The sequence below is a fragment of the Hemicordylus capensis genome, chromosome 2 (genome assembly GCF_027244095.1).
Source record: "Hemicordylus capensis ecotype Gifberg chromosome 2, rHemCap1.1.pri, whole genome shotgun sequence".
Lineage (NCBI taxonomy): Eukaryota > Metazoa > Chordata > Lepidosauria > Squamata > Cordylidae > Hemicordylus > Hemicordylus capensis.
Window position 1 is genome coordinate 415,965,959 of NC_069658.1, and position 21,453 is coordinate 415,987,411.

Genomic DNA, 21,453 nt, shown 5'->3' on the forward strand with positions numbered 1-21,453 from the left:
TAAACTGAACATTAACAAATCACCAGGCCAGAGATGGCATCCACCCAAGAGTTCTGAAGGAACTCAAATGTGAAATTGCCGATCTCCTAGCAAAAATATATGACTTGTCTCTACAATCAGTCTCTGTACCAGAGGATTGGAAAGTAGCTAATGTAACTCCGATTTTCAAAAAGGGATCCAGGAAAATGCAGGTGGTTAGCTTAAGTTCTGTGCCAGGTAAATTGATGGAAAGCATACTTAAGGACAAAATGGCTAAATGACAAAAGCATGTAGAAGAATGGGCCTTGCTGAAGGAGAGCCAGCATGGCTTCTGCAAGGGCAAGTCTTGCCTCACTAACCTTTTGGAGTTTTGGAGAGTGTCACAGAATACTACTTGGACTTCCAAAAAGCTTTTGACAAAATTCACCAAAGGCTCTTAAGTAAAGTTAGCAGTCATGGGATAAGGGGACACATTCAGGTGTGGATTGGCAACTGAAAGAAGGACAGGAAACAGAGGATAAGAATAAATGGACAGTTTTCACAATGGAGGAAAGTAAGAAGAATCTTTAACTTATTCATAAATGATCTAGAAGTTGGAGTAAACAGTGAAGTGGAAGATAATTAATAATTTAGGGTAGTGAAATCCAAAACAGATTGTGAGGAGTTCCAAAAGGATCTCTCCAGACTGGGGGAGTGGGCAACAAAATGGTGACAAAATGGCAAATGCATTTCAATATAAGCAAGTGTAAAATGATGCATTTGGGGGCAAACAATCTCAGCTTCACATATACACTGATGGGTTCTGAGCTGTCGGTGACTGACCAGGAGAGAGATCTTGGGGTCATGGTGGACAGCTTGTTGAAAGTGTCAACTAAGTACACGGCAGCTGTGAAAAAGGCAAATCCATGCTAAGAATCATCAGGAAGGGGATTGGAAATAATGTTACTGTCATGATGCCCTTATACAGATTGATGGTGTGGCCACATTCGGAGTACTGCATGCAGTTGTGGTCACCATTTCTGGTCAAGAAGGACATTGTAGAACTGGAAAAGGTGCAGAAGAGGGTAATCAAGATGATTAGGGGCCTGGAGCACCTTCCTTATGAGGCAAGGCTACAGCATCTGGGGCTTTTTAGTTTGGAAAGAGTCAACTACGTGGAGTCATGATAGAGGTGTATAAAATTATGCATGGAGTAGAGAGCGGACAGAGAGAAAATTTTCTCCCTCTCTCACAACACTAGAACCAGGGGGTCATCCCATGAAACTGAGGCTGGGAAATTTAGGACAAAACGAAGTACTTTTTCACACAGCATATAATTAATCTATGGAATTCTTTGCCATAGGATGCTGTGATGGCCACTAGTTTGGATGTTTTAAAAGGGACTTAGACAAATTCATGGAGAGCAGGTCTATCAATGGCTACTATTCTGGTGGCTACTATAGGCCACCTGCAGCTTCAGGGGCATGATGCCTCTCAATATCAGTTGCAGAGGAGCAACAGCAAGGGAGAGGGTATGTCCTCACCTCTTGCCTGTGGGCTCCCCAGAGGCATCTGGTGGGCCGTTGTGTGAAACAAGATGCTGGAGTAGATTGGCCTTGGGCCTGATCCAGCAGGACTCTTGGATCAGTTGTTCTGAACCAGTTCTTAAGTTCTTGTCTGGCTCTCAGTACAGCCATCTGCCTTCTGCTGCCAAAGAAGGTTGAAGTGGCCTCAGAGTTTTCGGCCAAAGGGAGCTTTAAGGATTACAGACGGGACTTGTCCCATTCACCAGCCCCACCCTAGTGTTGCTACCCACAAAGCTCAGTCAGATTCCTTCTGCACCAAGCCCTCCTCCTGGACTGGCCCCTCGTCACTGGCTAGTCCTCCCTTATATAGTTCTTGACAGCTGGGGCAAGTCTCATGAGATCTTGCCTTGAGATCTTGTAAGAGCTGCACCCGATCCTGTGGTGCTACGCTGTTTGTTGATAGTGAGGCAACATCTCCCTGCATGAATGCTTCCAGGTGGTTGTATTGATATCTACTTCTTCCCCCGCCCAATAGGGTCCTCCCTGCAAGACCCGGATGGGGGAAGCCCCGACATGAAGCTTGCCGCATTTACCCATGGCGATCAGCTCCACTTTGGGGGTTCCCCTACAGTTCTTATTGGCTTCTTATGAGTTGGAATGGGGGCCTCACAGAAAGCCTCACATGGAGGAGGATGAGGCACAAATCAGGCTTGGCCACTGGCCCAAACCCTCATGGCATAATCTGCATACCAAAATTGAACCTGGCTCCATTTTTGAGAAGTTTCAGCCAGCGCTGTGCTCCCAGCCTGGACAGGGTTGCTTCTCCATGCCTTTACAAGCAGGGAAAGGCGCTCCATCCACCGCAGCACTGGCTGTAATTGACTGCTTACTTGCAAACAGGGTGTGCAGCCCCATTTGCAAATGCAACCACACCCCCTGCATGTATGATGTCAGGTGCAGCCCCTGGGCACAGCAGCCTGGGTTCTTTCAAACCACCCCCCCCCCCCCACACACACACACAATGGTGGCTCTTCCCCTGGTGGCAGCCATTGCTTGGACGACGATTCCTCTTCCTGCTGAGCTCTTCTTGCTCCCGGCTGGTGAGGCAGCCTGTGGAGGCAGCTCTCTCACTGGTTCAGGCTAGCCCTGGTTCAGAAGCGTAGTGGGATCTCTTGCTGGCATCTCAAGGCCAAAGGAGACATGATGTGGGACTTCTGTGATCTGAGCTTCCAACCTATTTTTCTTGTTCAAAAAGCAGCCTGGGAAGGTGGCCATTTTAGTTCAGGGCCTTTGCTGCCACAGTACCGCCCCAATCCAATTCGTTCCTCGAAGCTGCTGTTGGTCGCAGAAGGGAATGTTTACAGGCCGAAATTGTATTTATTTATTTCATGTATTATTTATCATATTTCTATGCCACCTGATATGTACATCTCTAGGCGGATGTACACATATGTTTTAATAATGTACACATATGTTTTATGTTGGATGCACACATATGTTTTAATAATAATACTTGGCATTTGTATGGTGCAAAGCACTTTGTATTGTATTATTTTGAGGCAATCCTTAGAACAACCCCATTAACTCCCTGTCGCCACTGGGGAGGTGAGGCTGAGAGCCTTGCCTTAGGCCACCTAGTGAGTTCATGGCAGTGGTAAGATTTGAATTGGGGGAGTCCTGATTTGTACCTTGGTTTCTTAGCCATCACACTAAGCAAGCTCTCTAGTTTTCTGCTTCCCGTCTGACAGTGGCTTTGTGGGGGGCAACTTATGCTGGGGAATCAAAGGAAAATAAAAGGATGTTGGGAATTCCAGTTACAGAACCCCCACATACACTGCATCTTGTTTGGACTTCAGTGCCATTCAAGATAGCAGGAAGTTGGATAAGCTTAGTTGGGCAAAGCTGGCATGAAAACTCAGAACAGGTTTTTTCTCCCCCTTTCCCCCTCTTATCACTGATTTGACATCTCCCTCTGTTCTTATTTTATGTGATAAAAAGATGCTGGCACTCCATTTCTGCTTCAAAGACCCATCGTCAAATCTGGAATCTTTCCCTTTGAATCTCAGATACCTGAAATCTGGCTTCCTCTAGGGAGTATTTGTAGGCAGGGATGAGGGGAATAAATTCTGCATATGTTCAGAAGGAGTCTCCACTTGAGAAAGAAAACCTGTCCAAGCTAATGCATGCTATGGGATGTGTCAAGTTCTAGCTCCAGGGTCTAATGAGAGCTAACTGAGCTGAGGGATACAGACCTGGTCACTCAGATCTGGATGGGGAATGTTGTATTGTCCACCACCCAGGTTAGAAAAAGTCTGATGGATGGGTAGTTTCATGATTTATGGACCCTACAATGGACCCGTAGTCCATCTCATCATGGCATCTCTGGCTTATAGGCCTATCGCTAACTTGGAGAGCAAGTGCTAGGAGGTAAAGCCTCAAACAAAACTAGCTGCCAGGACAACTTTCCAGTGAAGGGGAAGGTGTCAGGGCTTTTTAAGAGCCAGGAAAGAGTTTCAGAATCTTCCACCAACCATGCCAGCCCTGCAAAACATGTAGCAGAATATTCATTTCAAAGTATAACCCACATAAGGGGTTATGAAACTCTTTCCTGGCTCTTAAAAAGCCCTGACACCTTCCCCTTCACTGGAAAGTTGTCCTGGCATCTAGTTTTGTTTGAGGCTTTACCTCCTAGCACTTGTTCTCCAAGTTAGTGATAGGCCTATAGCCAGAGATGCCATTGATGAGATGGACTACGGGTCCATTGTAGGGTCCATAATAAGTCAATGTGGAGTTGCACAGCTGTAGATGTGAAATGTTTAAAGTTAATCAAATCAGACTGAGAAGTCTTGTCTATCTTTGAGATCCTCCTTTGTCCACGACCTTGGTTACTGAAGAGAAAGCACTTATCTCATTTAGTGATGTGCACAGTCCGGAGAAGTCCGGACTGGCACCGAAGGGGGGCCTTGTTTTTAGGGCGGGGAGGGCTTGCTTAGCCCTCCCGCCTCCTTGCCCCCGCCAGCGCCCGTATTTTCTAGTATAGGGGCGCTGGAAACCAGCTGCCCCCCCGCGGCGGCGGCGAAAGAACTCCCAATGCCAGCCCTCCCTCCCTCCCAGCTAGCTGCCCACCCGCCCGCCCGCCCGCTCGCTCACCCGCTCACCGCATAGGAAACGAGAGGAGCTCTGGCACAGAGCTCCTCTCGTTTGGAAGGCCTCCGGCATAATGGTGTTTTGCGCGCGCATGCGCGCACCGCAAAACACGCCGTTCGCCGGAGGCCCGGTCTACCCGCCGGGAAAGGGCCGGGTAGACCGGGCCTCCGATCGCTGGGTAGACCGGGCCTCCGGGAATGGCCGCCGGACCGGTTCGGGCACACTACTAATCTCATTATCCTTACAACAACATTTTATCTAATCGTATTATTAATTATTATTATTTTACACAGTCAGACAGGTGTTATTGACTGGTTTGTTTTATCCAGACATCAAGTCCTTCCCAAGGACCTGGGATGCCAGAATTTTATTGTCAATGTTGTTGCTGTTGTTATAGATATCGTCGGAGAATATAGGCTGTTCCCAGTAAAGCTGCTTTTTGTAATTGGCTGATGGTGATTTCTGTGGCTCCTATGGTGTTGAGGTGCTCTTCAAGGTCTTTTGGAACTGCACCCAGGGCGCCAGTTACCACTGGGATTATTTGGGTCTTTTTCTGCCACAGCCTTTCCATTTCAATTTGTAGGTCTTTGTATTTGGTGATTTTTTCTATTTCTTTTTCTTCTATTCTGCTATCCCCTGGTATTGCTATGTCGATTGTTTTAACTTGTTTTTCTTTCTTCTCAACTACAGTTATATCTGGTGTATTGTGTGGCAGATGTTTGTCTGTTTGTAGTCAGAAGTCCCATAATATTTTTACATCTTCATTTTCTTCTTCTTCTTCTTCTTCTTCTTCTTCTTCTTCTTCTTATTATTATTATTATTATTATTATTACTACTACTACTACTACTACTACTACTATTATTATTACTACACCATCCATGTACATGATGCTGTACAAAGAATGAGAAGACAGGCCCCTGCCCCAAGGGGTTTACAATCTGCATATTGACATAAGGCAGACAACAGAGGAAAGAAACAGTAATGGAGTTAAAGGTAAACAGGGAGCATTGCAGTCCCTCTTCCTTTGCTCTACCCAGGGGTATAGCAAAGGCAGAGAGGGCTCGTGTTCAATCCCTGGGGGCACACACACACCCCGCCCATTGCTTACCTGTGGCCCACGCTCCCTATCCCATCCCTGCTGCCATGGCAGCCAGCTCTCGGGCCTTGCTACCGATAGCATTGCCTGCCCTGCCGCTCCTGCTCCTCGCTGTCACTGTCACTCCCACCCGCTGCCACTGTGCCAGCTGCGGCCAGGGCTTTCTGGCAGGCTCCAGAGTCTGCTCAGAATGGAGAACGTGCATGTCTTCCACTCTCAGCAAGCTGGAAGCAGGCAGCAGGCAAGAGCACCAGTGGCAGCAAGAAACAGGAGTGGCAGCATGGGCTCCAGGAAGGCTATCACAGCGGCGGGGGAGGCATGGGCAGTGGAAGCAAAAGCAGCTGGCCAGCAGGGCAATGAGCGGTGGCTGGAGGGGGAGGCGAGAGGCAAGCAAGGGATCCCAGACCCCGGGTGGGGGGGACCCGTGTTCCACAGACACATTTGGACATGGGTAGCTCCACCATTCCTTTTGCGATTTCCCTCTGTGGTAGTGGGGGTAGTGCAGGCTGGCCCAACCTTCCTTCCTTCCCTTCTCTTTCTTCTCTACCCAGTACTTTGGAGCACACCTACTCAAGACAGTGAGGCTCTTGCGGTTACTACGGCTGCTGCCCAACCTGGACCGGTACTCGCAATACAGTGCCGTGGTGCTCACCCTGCTCATGACGGTCTTTGCTCTCCTGGCTCACTGGGTGGCCTGCATCTGGTACTTCATTGGACAGCGCGAGGTCGAGAGCAGCCCTTCACAGCTGCCAGGGATAGGTAGGGGTGTGTGTGATGGCATCTTTTTCTCCTGACAAGACACGCTGTTGTGCAACTCCGTGGAGCGTGAATGTGAAGAAACACTGCATTGTGTGTGCAAGCTAAAGCATTGGATGCATATGCCACAACCAGTCAAATAAATAAATAAATCCACACCCACTCACTTCTGCTTGGAGGCAATGAGCTCTTCTATAATTACTGTTGTCTCGCAGGCTCCAGGGACTGCACAGTGACAAGTTAACAAGTAACTGCTGTGTTTACCTCTAGGTAGGGTTGCCAAGTCTCCTGAGGCTCAGAGTCTAAGCCTGAGACTCGGGGTAGAGCTTGGGTGCTCCAGCGTGGTGCCTTCCAGCACTTGGTGAATATTTTCAGGGAGAGAGAGAAAGAGATCTTGAGCTGCCCTTAACTCATCTCCAGGGCAAGGCTTATTGAGCTCTTTCCTAGGTGTTTTCAAAATATTCTTAATTTGCCGTATTTGTGTCTGTCTTTTACTTATGCTCTTGCCCAGAAAAAGGAGTGCAAACTACTGATACTGGAAAGGGGAAATCGTTTCAAGGAGGGAAAGGGTGGGGGTGGGGGTGGCCTTGCGTCATTCTGGCTTCTCACCCTGCGAGATTTGACCGTTTTCCCTAGCCACTCTGAAAAGGGGACTAAAACCTTGGCATGTCAGGTCAAACCCTGGCAAGTGGCAACCCTACCTCTAAGTAGCTACAAGCCTGCCTCTAAGAGCAGTCAGAGAAGAGGCTTTGTGTGTACCAGTGAAGAACAAAAACAAAGCACCACCACCACCCGTGGGAGAAAAGCTCAGTTCCACAATGTTTATAAATTACGCAAATGAAGCACAATCCATATGTTTGCTTGTTGTTAGAGATGCAAGCTGTAATCCATATAATCAGTAAATTAATCACCTAAAGCCCCAGTCCAACTGTGTATGCAAAAGGCAAAAGCCCTGTCAGGCAATCAGCAATCCCACCATTTGCTCTGCTGGTACCATCGTGTGGTATACCTGCTGTCTGTGGTTTCCATGTGTTATGAGTATTGATCTCTATACTAAGCAGATGATCCATAATTAACTTAGAGAATTCACTATCTTAAGAAGTGGTGACAGCCACTAACTTTGATGGCTTTAAAAAAATAATTGCAGTCCTCATCAGACGTTAGGTCTGTCAGGAACTACTGGCCCTGCTAGCTGCATAGAACCGAATGCTGGACTTGGGTCTGATTCAGCAAGGCTCCACTTGTGTTCCTAGGAACTTCCTTCTAGCAGAAGACTGGAGCCCTATTCAGACATTATGTTGTACATGTGTGCAGGTGTCTGTACACATGTATGTGCCTTTGTGTGAATGACTATACATGCCTTTATTTTAAAAGTGAATCTGGGGACAGGCTCCCTCAAATGCCGTGTACAAATAGGAAGGGTACTACTGTACGTGTGTCGATGTAACGTGTGAATAACTGTACGTGCCCTACAGATCTGTACCTGCATTGAACCTAGCCTTTGAATCTGGCTCTGGTGCCTCCGTTCTGTGACTGGGAGTCTTTTAGTGGTTATTCTGTGCTCAAGTACTGTGCTTACCCCTGCTAACTGGGCAAAGAGGCACCTTTTACCATGGTGATTCTCTTTATTTAGCAGGGGGAGAGTAACTGGCCCTATCCACCCCCAGCACAGTACCTCCAGTGGCTGTTGCTGGTGTGTGTTCTATGTTTCTTTTTAGAATGTGAGCCCTTTGGGGACAGGGATCCATCTTATTTGTTTTATTTCTCTTTGTAAACCGTCCTGAGCCATTTTTGGAAGGGCGGTATAGAAATCGAATTAATAATAATAATAATAATAATAATAATAATAATAAATTAATAAATTAGAGGGTGCTAAGGAGCTGCAATTCAGGGGAAGAGGCGTCATGCCGGAGATCCTTCTAACCTGGCTCCCCTTGTTCCCTTGCTGCCAGGTTGGCTGCAGGAGCTGGCCCGACGCCTAGAGACTCCCTACTACCTGGTGCAGAGGAATAGCAGTGGCGAAGAGGACTCTTGCAATCGGACGGGTCCCCCCTTGAATGGCAGCGCATGGGAGCTCTTCGGGGGGCCCTCGCTGCGAAGTGCCTACATCACCTCCCTCTACTTTGCCCTCAGCAGCTTGACCAGTGTAGGCTTTGGCAACGTGTCTGCAAACACCGATTCTGAGAAGATTTTCTCTATCTGTACCATGCTGGTGGGGGGTGAGTGAAGCCCTCAGCCTGGGGCAGCCGTGGTCTGTGGGCCTCGGCAGTAAGACTACAGTGATCCTCTCTCCTTTGGTTCCCACAATCTCAGCTTCTCACTTAGGCTCCTGTTATCATGACAATGGGGCAAGTGCCTTCTATTGTTACAGGTTTTATTTGGGTGCAATACCTACATACAGCAAGGTGGTGGTCATGTCCCCGGGCCAGTCCTTGTGGTGGAAAACAGGACTGGATGGATTTTGGCTTTCTGGTCTATAGAAGATGGGTGAAGTAGCTTGTGGAGAATGAAACGTGCTTGTTAAATGTAGACTTAAACCAAATCATTAGACGAGAGAAAGGACACATAAAAGAAGAAGGGAGCTGAAGGGAAGAGTGAGGATTTGACATTCCTATGCTCTGCATTGTTGGCAGCCAACCTGTAGCAAGGATTTCTTAAAAGGGCTAAGCAGCAGGGGCTGTGGCATTCAAAGGCCTAGAGTTAGGCCTGCATTTCTGCCTGCCTCGGTCTTGTAAAATGCAAGCTAGGAATCACAGAATGCTGAATTCTGTACCTGGGTTCAGCTTCTTACTTCAGTGGGGTGATTACAAAACCATAAAATAGCCACTGCCAGGGCTATAATTTATTTACTGGAGATAAGTGAGAGGCCAGTCTTTCTAGGACGATCACAATTTGAGAATTATTAATTAATTAATTAATTAATTAATTAATTTGTTTGTTTGTCATCATCTTTTTATACTGCCTGATTACTATTTGTATCTCTAGGCAGTGTACACAATTTAAAACACAACAAAGATCAAACAGTAAAAACAACTAAGACAATTTCACAAAGAACAAACAATTTAAAATTAATTTCAGTTAAAAGTCTGAGAAAAAAGGTGTGTCTTGAGGGTCCTTTTAAAAGCAATTGGAGATGGAGATGCTTTTATTTCGACAGGGAGCATATTCCAAAGCCCTGGGGCAGCCACAGAGACGTCCTGGTCCCGAGTCACCACCAAATGAGTTGGTGACAACCATAACCGGACCTCCCCAGATGATCTTAATAGGCATCTGGGTTCATGACAAAGGCGGCACTCTCTTAAGTACCCTGGACCCAAGCCGTGGAGGGCTTTATAGGTAATAACTCACACTTTGGATTTCGGTCGGAAATTTATCAGCAGCCAGTGCAGTTCTTTTAAAATCGGTATTACGTGGTCCCTTTTGGGTTGTCCCACAGACCAGTCTGGCTGCCACATTCTGTATCAATTGTAGTTTCCGGACTACGTACAAAGGCAGCCCCACGTAGAATAAAATAGGTGACACATTTCTGTGGCAAGGGATGCCGGAGCTGGGTTTTCAGGGTTGTTCGTTTGCAGTGGGTCTCTTGGATGGACAGCTTGATCTCAGGCTTGATCTACAGGAGGCAGTACCACTTCAGATTGTGCGGGGGGGGGGGGGAGGTGTATTTTTTTCCTAATGTTCCCCTGTGTGAAAAGCACTCTGCCGGGAGAAAGCTAGCCAAGTGAGCAGTGAGCCTTCTTGAAATTTCTACCCCAGGTGCTAGTGTTCTAGTTGTAGGGAGAATTTTGCATGCGGGGAGCATTCCAAAATGCGGCTCACCAGCTCCAGCTGCAGTCTGTGACAGCCCAGCCCAGCCTCCCAGTGCCGCATTTTCTTCCCACAATTCTGCTGCATGCGTAAAGCAGGCCAGAGATTAATGTCCAGGGGCAGGAAGTCCCAGGGGTCTTGGCCCTGTCTTCTTGCTCTCTGTTTCGGAGCGTGTCTCTTGCTTGCCGCAGCATGTGAACTTGCCTTCGTCTGCCTGCCAACCGAGGCATTTGCCTCACCATTTCTCTCACCATACGGGGGGGAGGGATATTCTGCTCCACACTGGCCACTTCTGGAAGACTAAGTTTGGTCCCATTCTTTCTTCCCCCTCCCCACCCCAAGCCTTGATGCATGCCGTTGTCTTTGGGAACGTGACTGCAATCATCCAGCGCATGTATGCCCGCCGTTTCCTCTACCATAGCCGCACACGTGACCTGCGCGACTACATCCGCATTCACCGCATCCCTCCGCCACTGAAGCAGCGCATGCTTGAGTACTTCCAGGCCACCTGGAGTGCCAGCAACGGCATTGACACCCGGGAGGTGAGGTCAAAGCCCACGAAGGGGCATGCGGGTTTAATGAGTAGGCCTTTTCCAGGGGTTGACTCTTCCTGAAGGGGTATTTCAAGAGGGCAACAACCTGGGCAGGGAATCAACATCTGCACCAAGCACAAATGCATTTATCTTCTGTTCTGCCTTCTGCTGCTCCTTGAGATGGGCGTGACGAGTAGGGGGATCTCCCTTGACCACAGCGGGAACGTTGTTCATCCTCAGCATCATCATCCCCTCAGCTCGGGCTGGTGAGATTTCACAAGGGCTTCCCAGCATCCTTTCAAGCCTGTTTTTGACTAAAGCTTTAAAATCAAACTAAACTGGTAGTCTCAGGACACTGAACTTGGAGCCTGATGCAAAAACCTCTTCTTTCTCTGGCTTATTTGGAAACGGGGCAGAAAGCAAGCCGTTCACCTGAAACCTAGGAAGCTGCCTTATACCAATTCAGACCCTTCGTCCATCTAGCTCAGTATTGTCTGAGGTTTCAGGCAGGAGTCTTTCCCAGCCCTACTTGGAGATGCTACCAGGGATTGAAACTGGGACTTCAGATACACTTCCACTGAGTTATGGCCCCATCCCCTAAGGGGAATATCTTACAGCAGACAGTGCTCATAGGTCAACCATCCAAATGCAAACCAGGGCAGACCCTGCTTACCAAAGGAGACAATTTATGTTTGCTGCAACAAGACCAGTTCTCCTCCCCTGGCCTGATAAGAGTTAAGTTCTAATAAGGGTTAAGTTCTCATAAGATAAGGACCAGGGGAGAGCAGAGGAGAGCTGGTCTTATGATAGCAAGCATGATTTGTCCCCTTAGCTAAGCAGGGTCCACCCTGGTTGCATATGAAAGGGAGACTAGAAGTGTGAACACTGTAAGATCTTCCCCTCAGGGGATGGAGCCGCTCTGGGAAGAGCATCTAGGTTCCAAGTTCCCTCCCTGGCTTCTCCAAGATAGGGCTGAGAGAGATTCCTGCCTGCAACCTTGGAGAAGCCACTGCCAGTCTGTGAAGACAATACTGAGATAGATAGACCAATGGTCTGACTCAGTATATGGCAACTCATATACTCAGTATATGGCAACTTCTTATGTTCCTATGTCTGGCTGTGGAAAGTGAAACGAAACACTGTGTTTTCCCCTATTTTCATTTATTGGTTGCTTTTCTGTACCACCTTTCTGCCAAGTCTTTTGAGGCAGTTTATCATTTAATCCTAAAGTAAACAAAAGTTGCATAAGACAAAATAACACAAGAGTGGACTTGTCTTAGACCAAGGGTTTCCCAACCTGTGGTGCTTCAGATGCTGCTGAACTACAACTCCCATCATCCTCAGCCACAATAAATTGTCACTTGGGGTGATGGGCATTGTCATTCAGCAACATCTGGAGTACCACAGGTTGGGAACCCCTGTCTTAGACCATTGGTGGCCTCTTCAGGAGCTGATGGCATGAGCACCTTGGGCTGGGCCTCCCTTCTTCTGCCTTCCCCACAGGGCACACAGGTTTTAGGCTGCGCCTGTTACATTACCCCTTTCCTTCAGAGCAGTAAATGGAGTTATCCCATTCTTAACCTCACAGCAAGCCTATAGGGTCGGGGTGGTGACCGGCTGCATCAGCTCAGCTCCCTCCTCTCTGTCTAGGATGGAGCCTTGACTCTCTAGCATTCAGGAGGAGGATCTGCTGGTCCTTTTCAGCCATGGGCTGCGTGGCTCAATGTATCCTAGCATCTCGGGAGTCTTCCCCACAAAGCTGGGTTGTAAGACAGAACTACAGTTTGGAGTCACAGACAGTCAGTATCCCATGGGGGGGGGCCTGTGGGGGAGAGCAACACCTCGGTAAGGAGGACAGCCTCCATGGAATCCCTGCCATGATTTCATCTAAACATCTATCACAGATGTTTCACTTTTCTCATCTCGTGAGATGCGATATCTATTCCTCACTTGGTGTTTCCTGTGGCAGCTGGGTCTTTGGGGTCCATTTTGAATCGGATTGTTGCTGCTCTGTGTTGTGGGAGGAGTGACCGTCCCGCAAAGCATTTCCCCTGGCTGGTGGCAAGACCAAGGCTTCCACAGTAACAACGGTCTGTCCTGTCCTCCCCTCCCTTCCTCCAGTTGTTGCAGAGCCTCCCTGATGAGCTGCGTGCTGACATTGCCCTGCACCTGCATAAGGAGCTGCTGCAGCTGCCCCTCTTTGAGGGGGCAAGCCGGGGCTGCCGACGCTCCCTTTCCCTCAGTGTTCGGACTTCATTCTGCACACCTGGCGAATACCTGATCCGGCAGGGGGACGCGCTCCAGGCCCTCTACCTTGTCTGCTCCGGCTCCATGGAAGTGCTCAAAGATGGCACTGTGCTCGCCATCCTAGGTAGAGTGAATGCCCCCCGTGGGCTGGCTTCTGCTGCTACTCTCCTCCTCCTCCTCCTCTGTCGGTTCTCCTTCCTCACTCACCTCACAGGGCTGGGGAACTAGATGGCATGGGAAGGGCCCAGCCGTCCTGGTTGCTGCAAGCCCCACTTAAGACATCTGGTTTCTCTACAACCACCACCACCACTGGACATTTCTTTCCTCCCGCCCCCACCAGCAACTTCACAGCAGAATCCTATGCATATGTACTCAGAAGTGAGTACTAACCTGCTCACTGGGCAAAGAGGCACCTTTCAACGTGGTGATTCTCTTTAGTTAGCAGGGGGAGAGGAACTGGCCCTATCCACCCCCAGCACAGGACCTCCTCCAGTGACTGTAGCTGGTGTCTATCTCGTGTTTCTTTTGAGACTGTGAGCCCTTCAGGGACAGGGAGCCATCTTATTTATTAGTTATTTCTCTGTGTAAATTGCCCTGAGCCATTTTTGGAAGTGCGGTATAGAAATCGAATAAATGAATGAATGAGTAATATAAGGAAATTGTGTAAGGAAAGAGTGTAGTTTCTATGGATGTGTGAGAGATAATGAATTTGTTGTCCAACAGCCAATGAATGCTGAGCACAGGCAGCCAAAAGAAACACGTACGTAGTCACACAGGAGAGTAGATTTCAGATGGACATTAGGAGAACCTTCTCAGTGGCAAGTGAAGTTTGGGTTTCAGTCAGGGGCTTGAACTAGATGGCTTTTAGCATCTTCTCCAACACTACACTTCTAATACAGCATACTTTAGTTGAGTTTTGCTGAGTAGTCAAACATGCTCAGTCAGGAGGATCCTAGTCTGTTTAGTACTTTGGGAAATGTCCCCATGCAAAGTTCTCCAGAAAACCGACATCACTGGATACAGTACCACTTGTCTAGGGGTCTCCTATCTTTGAATGATGCACAGCCTACAAATGCCTGCACATGGAAAATTACAAGTACTATCAGGAAGACTAGGCTAAGCTTTCTCCTTGACATACTAGTTTTCCACAGGGAAGGAGTTGATTTTTTTACATAAGGGGATTGTGCAAATATGCAACCCAGCACCCCCACCCCGTCCAAGCACCTTAAGTGGTATGCTTCAAAGACCACTGTATCATATGCCTTTTTCCGAAAACAAAGGTCTTCCTACAGATTTTGTCCTGCTTCCAGTTTCTAGTTTCCCCAGCCCTGAGTACAGGTCCTATTGATGTTCCTTTCCAGTCGTGGGTCTTATTTGGCTGTTTCTAAAAACCAGCACCCATTCTGCTCTAGCAAAGGAGATCTGGGTACACAGCTCCTACTGATCCAGATGTTTATTTCTATCTTCCTTGTGATGCTTATCCAGCCAGTTCAATGAGGCCTGGATGATCTCTTAGATGCAGATGTGCATCCCCATCTAGGGTTACTGTTTGTTACACAAGACAAATGGGGGCCCACCCATTGCCTTTTGTTCTTTTTTTTTTCTTATAGGAAAGGGGGACCTGATTGGTTGCCACATCTCATCCAAGGAGCAGGTGGTTCAAGCCAATGCAGACGTGCGGGGCCTGACCTATTGTGACCTGCAGTGCCTGAGCCTCCCTGGCCTCCTTGCCAGCCTGGAGCTCTACCCAGAATTTGCCAGCAAGTTTCGCCATGAGCTCCCCTGTGAGCTCAGCTACAATCTGGGCGGGGGAAGCATCTTCCAGGTCAGTGGACAGCTGCGGTGGCAGCAGCAGAGATACCCCAAGAAGGGGCAGTGGTTGTGGATGGCCCTGTTGAAGAGTGTGGAGGCAGCGGCTCCTCTGTGGTGACAGAGCTCTGCATCTTGGGCTTCTGGGTACTGTTCTCCCAGCACCTAATTTGTCATCAGTACAAGTCCCAATAATAGTGACCTACCTTACAGGGTTTTTGTAAAGCCGGCAACAAGAAAAATGGACTTCTAAACTCAGATGGTGGAGTGAAATAATTATTTTTCTGCCAAGAGACGGGAGTCTGCACTCCCCATCTCTTGTAGATGCAGGGAGGGAGGAGCGGAGAGGAGGTCCTGGTGTGGCTAACAGAAGGAATATACTAGGTTGGGAGTTCAAAGGCCCCTCATTTTTAGTCTGCTTTCCAGAGGGGCTTATGAGCTCATCTTATCTCTGTTTGCCCCTTCAAATACCTTTTGCATTTACAGTTAGAGACAAACCCGATTTCACAGCACATGGAATGGGGGATGTTGTTTTGCCAGTCTGCCGTCTTTCTCCAAAATGGCAGCTGCATCAAGACAGCACCCGTTTGTAACCCATCATGTGCCAACAGGTGAATACAAATCCAATGCACAGAGCATGGGAGGGAGTCCTAGGTAAGAGCCCCCATATTCAAAGAAGTGGGGGAAGTAGGCTAAGTTCTACTTAGAATGACTTGGTTGGGCAGTCTCCCATTTTTCCACACCACCTGGGAGTTCGGGTGTGTGTGTGTGGGGGGGTGTTTCAGAGAATGCAGCAGGTGGGGCATTCAAGCTTTCCTTGTGTCTTGCATTTCTTTCTCCTGGTCCCTGCAGGCGGAGTCGCCCTCACTGCACAGCAGAGAGCCCACCACCTTGCTTTCCACAGCGAGGAAAGACACCGAAGCCTCATTCCCTCCACGCTGCAGAACTCCATGCCTACTCCCAGAAGCTGTGGATGAGCCCTCCAGTCCCTTGCTTCCCTCTTCCTTGGGGGGCCACAGTAACCACCCACCACGATCAGGCTTCCCACAGCGCCACCCACCCTCTGAAACTTCTTCACGTCCCACAGCATTGCGACTACATAGCGCCCCTTGCAGTGGCCCCCCAGATCTTAGCCCACGGTAAGGAACAGGCAGAGAGGCAAGTGAAACCCTCTAGAGCAGGAGCGAGCAAACTTGGCCTTCTCAATGTTTTTGGATGACAGCTCCCATCTTCCCCAGCCACAATAAATTGTGGGTTGGGAGGCTGGAAGTTGTAGTCCAAACACAACTGGAGGGCCAAGTTTGCACACCCCAGCTCTAGAATGAGCAGCAGTGCTGTAGGATAGTAGTTGTCCCATTCTTTCTCCTCTCTTAGATGAGGCGGTCCTAGTGTGTCTTGCAAAGAATGGATAGGGAGACTCTCCTAGGTGTCCTGATGCTATCAGAAGTGCTGCTGGTGGGAACGGAGGAGCAGACCGAGGCAGAGATCTAGCAGACTAAGGAGGACTAGATGGGCCCATCTCCATTTTTTTATTTTAACTATTTAAGATAGTATGTCCTGCTTTTCACTCTTTAACAAAGCAGATTACATTGATTAAAAGGCAGCACAAGTAATAAAAAAGCGGAACAAAAACCAATTAAAATACTAAAATAAGCCTGAAACACTAAAATAAGCAGCAAAAGAAAACTGAATACAGCAACTAAAACAAACACATGTATAAAATCGGATTCCAGAAGTATAAAACACCATCTGGAAGAAGAAATTAATCATCCATCTAAAGACAGTAGCGGGGGAAGTGCTTTGTTGACTTCTGAAGACCTTTTTGTTCAAGCAAGCATTTGGCCTGCCAGATAGCTGGATTTTTGCTCCTGCTGTGTTATACCGTAGTCTTATCTGCTGCTTGTCACTGTCCTGTGGTGATACTGTTTGCAAGTTGATCTATACCACCTTCAGCTCTTGTGGAAGTGGAAAGGCAGGCTAAACATTATGATGATGAACATTTTTCCTTCTATTCTTGAAGCATTATATATGTATACACACACACACACACACACACAAAATAAAGCATATATAGATGTTTTAAGAAGTACACAGACCTGTTTGAGATCAAGCACTAGAAGGGGCTAGGAATGGAGGAGTTCTTGCCTGCATGGTTACCTCTCTCTGTAGCTCAGACAGGAAATCAGGAATGTCCCTACCCCACAATAGGGATGTGCCCGAAACGTTTCAGAGGCCATTATGAAGGCCTCCAAAACGTTTCGGCACTGGGGGCGTTTTGGTGCCAGCGGGGGTAGCGCTTTAAGGGCGGGGGAGGGTGTACTCGCCCCTCCTGCCGCATTTCCCCCACCAGCGCGTTGTTTTTTGTAAGCCCCTCGGGGCAGCAGCGTTCCTCCCTGCCGCCCTGTCTTCCCCGTCGGCCGGAAGTGGACGGAAGTCGCGAGTGCACGTGCGCCCACCGCGCGCACACGGCAGAAGGGCGCGCGCACGCAACAGGCGCACGCGCACTTGCGACTTCTGGCCAACAGGGAAGACGGGGCGGCAGGGAGGAACGCTGCCGCCCCAAGGGGCTTACAAAAAACACACCAGCGGGGGAAATGCGGCAGGAGGGGCGAGTACACCCTCCCCCGCCCTTAAAGCGCTGCCGGCGCCGAAGGTTTCTATGCACATCCCTACCCCACAACCTTTGTTTCCTCCCTAAAGTATCTGAGCCATCCAAAGAGACAGGCCCTAAGTATTTTCCCTGCCCTATTTAATCTTCTTTTCCATTGTGGCAGTCAGCTGTTCCTGTTTTCTTAAACATATGCATGCAAGTTTGACTGTTACTCTAATGGTAGACTTTAGAATACAGACTTCCCGTCTCCCATTCCTTGGCTTTGAGATGCTGTGTCTCTCCTTCACCCTCTGCAGGGTCGTGGATGGCATTGAGGATGGATCCAGCGCTGACAAGCCTATGTTTAGTTTCCGTCTAGGATCCTCAGGCCCAGACTATGGCAGCCCTTCACCTGGCACAGGTAAATATTCTACATAGCATTGTATGTGCATACGTACATACCTGCATACAGAGGGGGGAAAAGGGTAATAGGGATGAGGTGGCAAGTCTCCGGTATACTACTCCTGCTGTAAGCTGAATTGTTCACCTCTTTGCCCACCCAACCTGTCTTGTTTTACAGACAGTGGCCTGCTCACCATCCCCGCTGAGCTTTCAGGTGCTGACACTATTGAGAAGCTACGCCAGGCGGTAAGTTTTCTGGCTAAGAGATTATATGTTCAGCAGTAGCAGCAGCATGTAGTCAAACTCTTCCAGAACTGAAGGAATGGTACAGGGAAATGTTGCACCAGTTCCATGGCCACAAAGAAAAAAAGCCAGTACTTTCTGCACACAGAAAATGAAGATGTCATGGGAAGGGGCGGCTGGGCTGAATGCTCCTCCTTTGGCAGAGGAGAACGTTCAAACGTGCAGATCAGTTCAGGAAACTGAAAAGAGTAGGAAGAGCTTTAAACTATTCTACTGAATGTATGAACTGGACCCAAGAGCTCTAAGTCACTTTTACACAGTTGTTTTATTAACCCCCTTGAACCGTTCTGTCATTTAAATGAGGGTGGTAAAGAATGCCTTTTTCCCATTCTCTAAATTTATTTCTGGGGACTTTAGTCCAAATTAGTGACTAGCCCAAAGTCTAAAAGGTACACAAGAGAAGCCAGCCCATTCAAGGGGCAAAGACAAATTCCTTCTCTTCGGGATGAGAAAGCTAGACTTGCTTCTCTCTTTCCCTCTCCAGTATTGGCCCTGCAGATTTGCACTGCCTATGCGGAGGCTTCTAGTAACGGGCTGTCATGACCAGAGGAAAGAGTATCCTGTCAAAGAAAGTCAAGAGGGAGGGTGTTTCGCCTCAGCCGGGGAAAGAAACCAGTCACTCTGCTTACCTGCCTCCCCTTGTATTCTCTCCCACCACATCCATGGCAGGTGGCCGAGCTCTCTGGGCAGGTTCAACAAATGCGTGAAAGCCTCCACTCTCTTCGCCAGGCAGTCCAGCTCTTCCTTCTCTCCCAGATGCCATCACAGCCCCATGTTGAACCTTCAGCCTATGGACCCTGCCCACATACAGATGCTCCTGCTACTCCTCTGCTGAGCCCACTTAGGGTGGACACCGGACTCTCGCCAAACTTTTGCCCCCACACTGTACCCCCAGCCCCCTGTCCTAATGGAGCCTGTGGCAGGGTCCAATGGGTATGGACTCCACCACCCGGACAGAGCTCCCCCTGGCCAGGGACACTGTGGACATTGGGGCCAGGCAAGGATTCAGAGGTGGTGGCCGTTCCACCAGGGAGCCATGGCTCCAAGGACCAGGGGAGCCACACGCAACTGCCAAGCCAGAGCCAAAGAGAAAGCGCCCTTTCCCAAGCTTCCCCTGCCACAGATCCAGCATGTGCTATAGGCCTCACGGAAACCAAACCTTCTTCCAGGACTCAAACTTGTGATTCCTCAAGCCTCGAAATGGTGCTGATTGGCTCTGGGGATGATGGGTCAGCAGGCAGTGCCCCCTGCTGGCCACAGGAGGAAGGGACAGGCATATAAACCAGTTCTACCTGTCTGCTTCCTTGATCAAGACTGACCCCTGGGATTTTTCTGGTCTGGAAACGTCAAGGAGAGTCTCTTGTCTTGCAGGACTGGGCATGGTCCCATTTTGGAAACATAATGTAGTGTGTGAAGAGAAGCCAGAAAGCCCTGTGTTTCAAGAGGGACCTGCAGCACCAGTCATTGGAGGGACAGAAGGAAAAGGGCTAGAACTTTAGGAGCTCTCTCCAAAACCTGGTCTGCAGAAGGATGGGGCCAACTGTTTCCATGGGCAAAATCAAGCAAATGGGAACTGCTGCTAAGAGTCCCTGCTGCTTAACACTGGACCCATGCTGTCTGGATTCGTGTGTAGCTTGGGGAGAACATCCGCTTCAAACTCAAGAAAGATGCCTGAAATATGCAAATTATATATCCAACCCTATTTTAACTACCCTTCTTTCAGATGGCTTGAAGGTTGGGCATTGGCTTGGGGGTAGAATGGGAATCCCACTGTGCATGCCGTTCCTTTGCTAGGGGAGCAGGGTGGAAAGGTAATATTCCCTGGCTCCCAAGGATAGTGGGGCTGGGTAAAGGCGGATACGCTTTTTATAAAATAAAAGGTACATTTTGGACCCTGACCTCTTGGTGTACAAAATTTCTGTCATCATCGGAAGTTGTTTATCCCTGCTATGGAGCAGTGAGGAGTAGAAAAGGAAGATCAAGAGAGATGATCCCTGGACTGAGAAGAGAGAGTGTAGCCTAGTCTAGCTTATTATATCAAAAGACACAGCTCCTGTTATATCATTGCTGTACAAACCTACTCCCCCCACGTGAAATCCTATTGCAGCCTGCAACAGTTATGCAAAATTAGCTTTAACTTTGTTTACATAATTATCCAGGGAGTGAGGGGGTTGCTAAAGATCTGGCAAAGAGCTGCTTAGCCAAGTGGGGATTGGAATCTGTTTCTTGGAGACAAACAACTGGCGAGAAAATATTTATTATGAGTTTCTGTGCCCCCTTCCGGAAGATGTTAATGCTCATTTAGAAGCAAATGATAGGGCATACAGTAATCTCACAATTATTGTCACTATTACCATTTTTGTTGGTGCTGTCTCTATGGTCTGATGATACCTCTTCCGCCTAGAAACTCCCACATCAGCCGTGGGAGTTCCATTCCCATATAGCAATTACTTAGTAAGTGTTAATGTAGAGCACTTTTTGCCAGAAAGGATTCTGAGATGTGTCTGAAAGGTAGCAACATCTATGTATAGACTGACAAATATTATAGTTCTCATTTTAAACCACTGTGAGTTTGCTCTGACTTCATCATTGGCACATATGATGTGCAGTGTTACAGAGACGGAACTGCTGTGGCTTGACTAGGCAGTAGGGATGTGCACAGAACTGGCGACGGGGAGGGGGGGCTACCTTTAAGGAGCAGAGAGGGTGCTCTTAACCAGCCCACCCCGCTGCGCTATTTAAAAATGGTCCTGCAGGACGGCAACACACCTCCTTGCCACCGCAGTGCATGTCAGACCAGAAGTGCCCAGTGCACGTGTGCAAGCGCACTTTCGGTCTGACACAAACACACGGGGGCGGCAAGGAGGTATGCTGTCACCCCGCAGAACCATTTTTAAACACAGTGCCAGCGGGGGAAATCCTGGGGGTGGGGTGGGGGTAAGAGCACCCTCCCTGCTTCTTAAAAGTTAACCCCCCTGCCGGACCTTCAAAGCAGTGCAGAGGTCTGTAAAAGGGCCTCCAAACCAATTTGTGCACATCCCTACTAGGCAGCCCTGATGCTATTGGGCAAGCAGCGCCCCCTTTCCAACACTGGGGGAACTGCGGTAGTGCTGCTTCAGCCACTGCTGCTTCTGAACAGCACCAGGGCTGCCTTACAAATCCACAGCAGCCCCAGGGTGGAGTGTTATGTCTCTGTAATGCTACACCATCATGTAAGCCACTACTCTGAACCAGACAGCAACCAAATTTTGATAACTTTTGCACACCCATTCTTCATA

General features: G+C 48.7%; 1 protein-coding gene across 3 annotated transcripts in view; it reads left to right on the forward strand.

Annotated features, from left to right (window-relative positions):
• KCNH3 (potassium voltage-gated channel subfamily H member 3) overlaps positions 1-20,073 on the forward strand; it is a 99,175-nt gene extending 79,102 nt beyond the window's left edge. For 2 of the 3 annotated variants that reach the window (XM_053302548.1, XM_053302546.1), the window contains exons 7-15: positions 6,280-6,487; positions 8,437-8,703; positions 10,634-10,833; positions 12,946-13,195; positions 14,682-14,896; positions 15,733-16,019; positions 17,788-17,891; positions 18,051-18,118; positions 18,845-20,073. In XM_053302548.1, coding sequence (XP_053158523.1) covers positions 6,280-6,487; positions 8,437-8,703; positions 10,634-10,833; positions 12,946-13,195; positions 14,682-14,896; positions 15,733-16,019; positions 17,788-17,891; positions 18,051-18,118; positions 18,845-19,456 — 2,211 coding nt within the window. In that variant the 3' untranslated portion in view covers positions 19,457-20,073. Of the gene's footprint in view, positions 1-6,279; positions 6,488-8,436; positions 8,704-10,633; positions 10,834-12,945; positions 13,196-14,681; positions 14,897-15,732; positions 16,020-17,787; positions 17,892-18,050; positions 18,119-18,659 lie in introns of all 3 variants that reach the window. The other variant, XM_053302547.1, reaches the window with a different exon arrangement.
• The last annotated feature ends 1,380 nt before the right edge of the window (positions 20,074-21,453 follow it).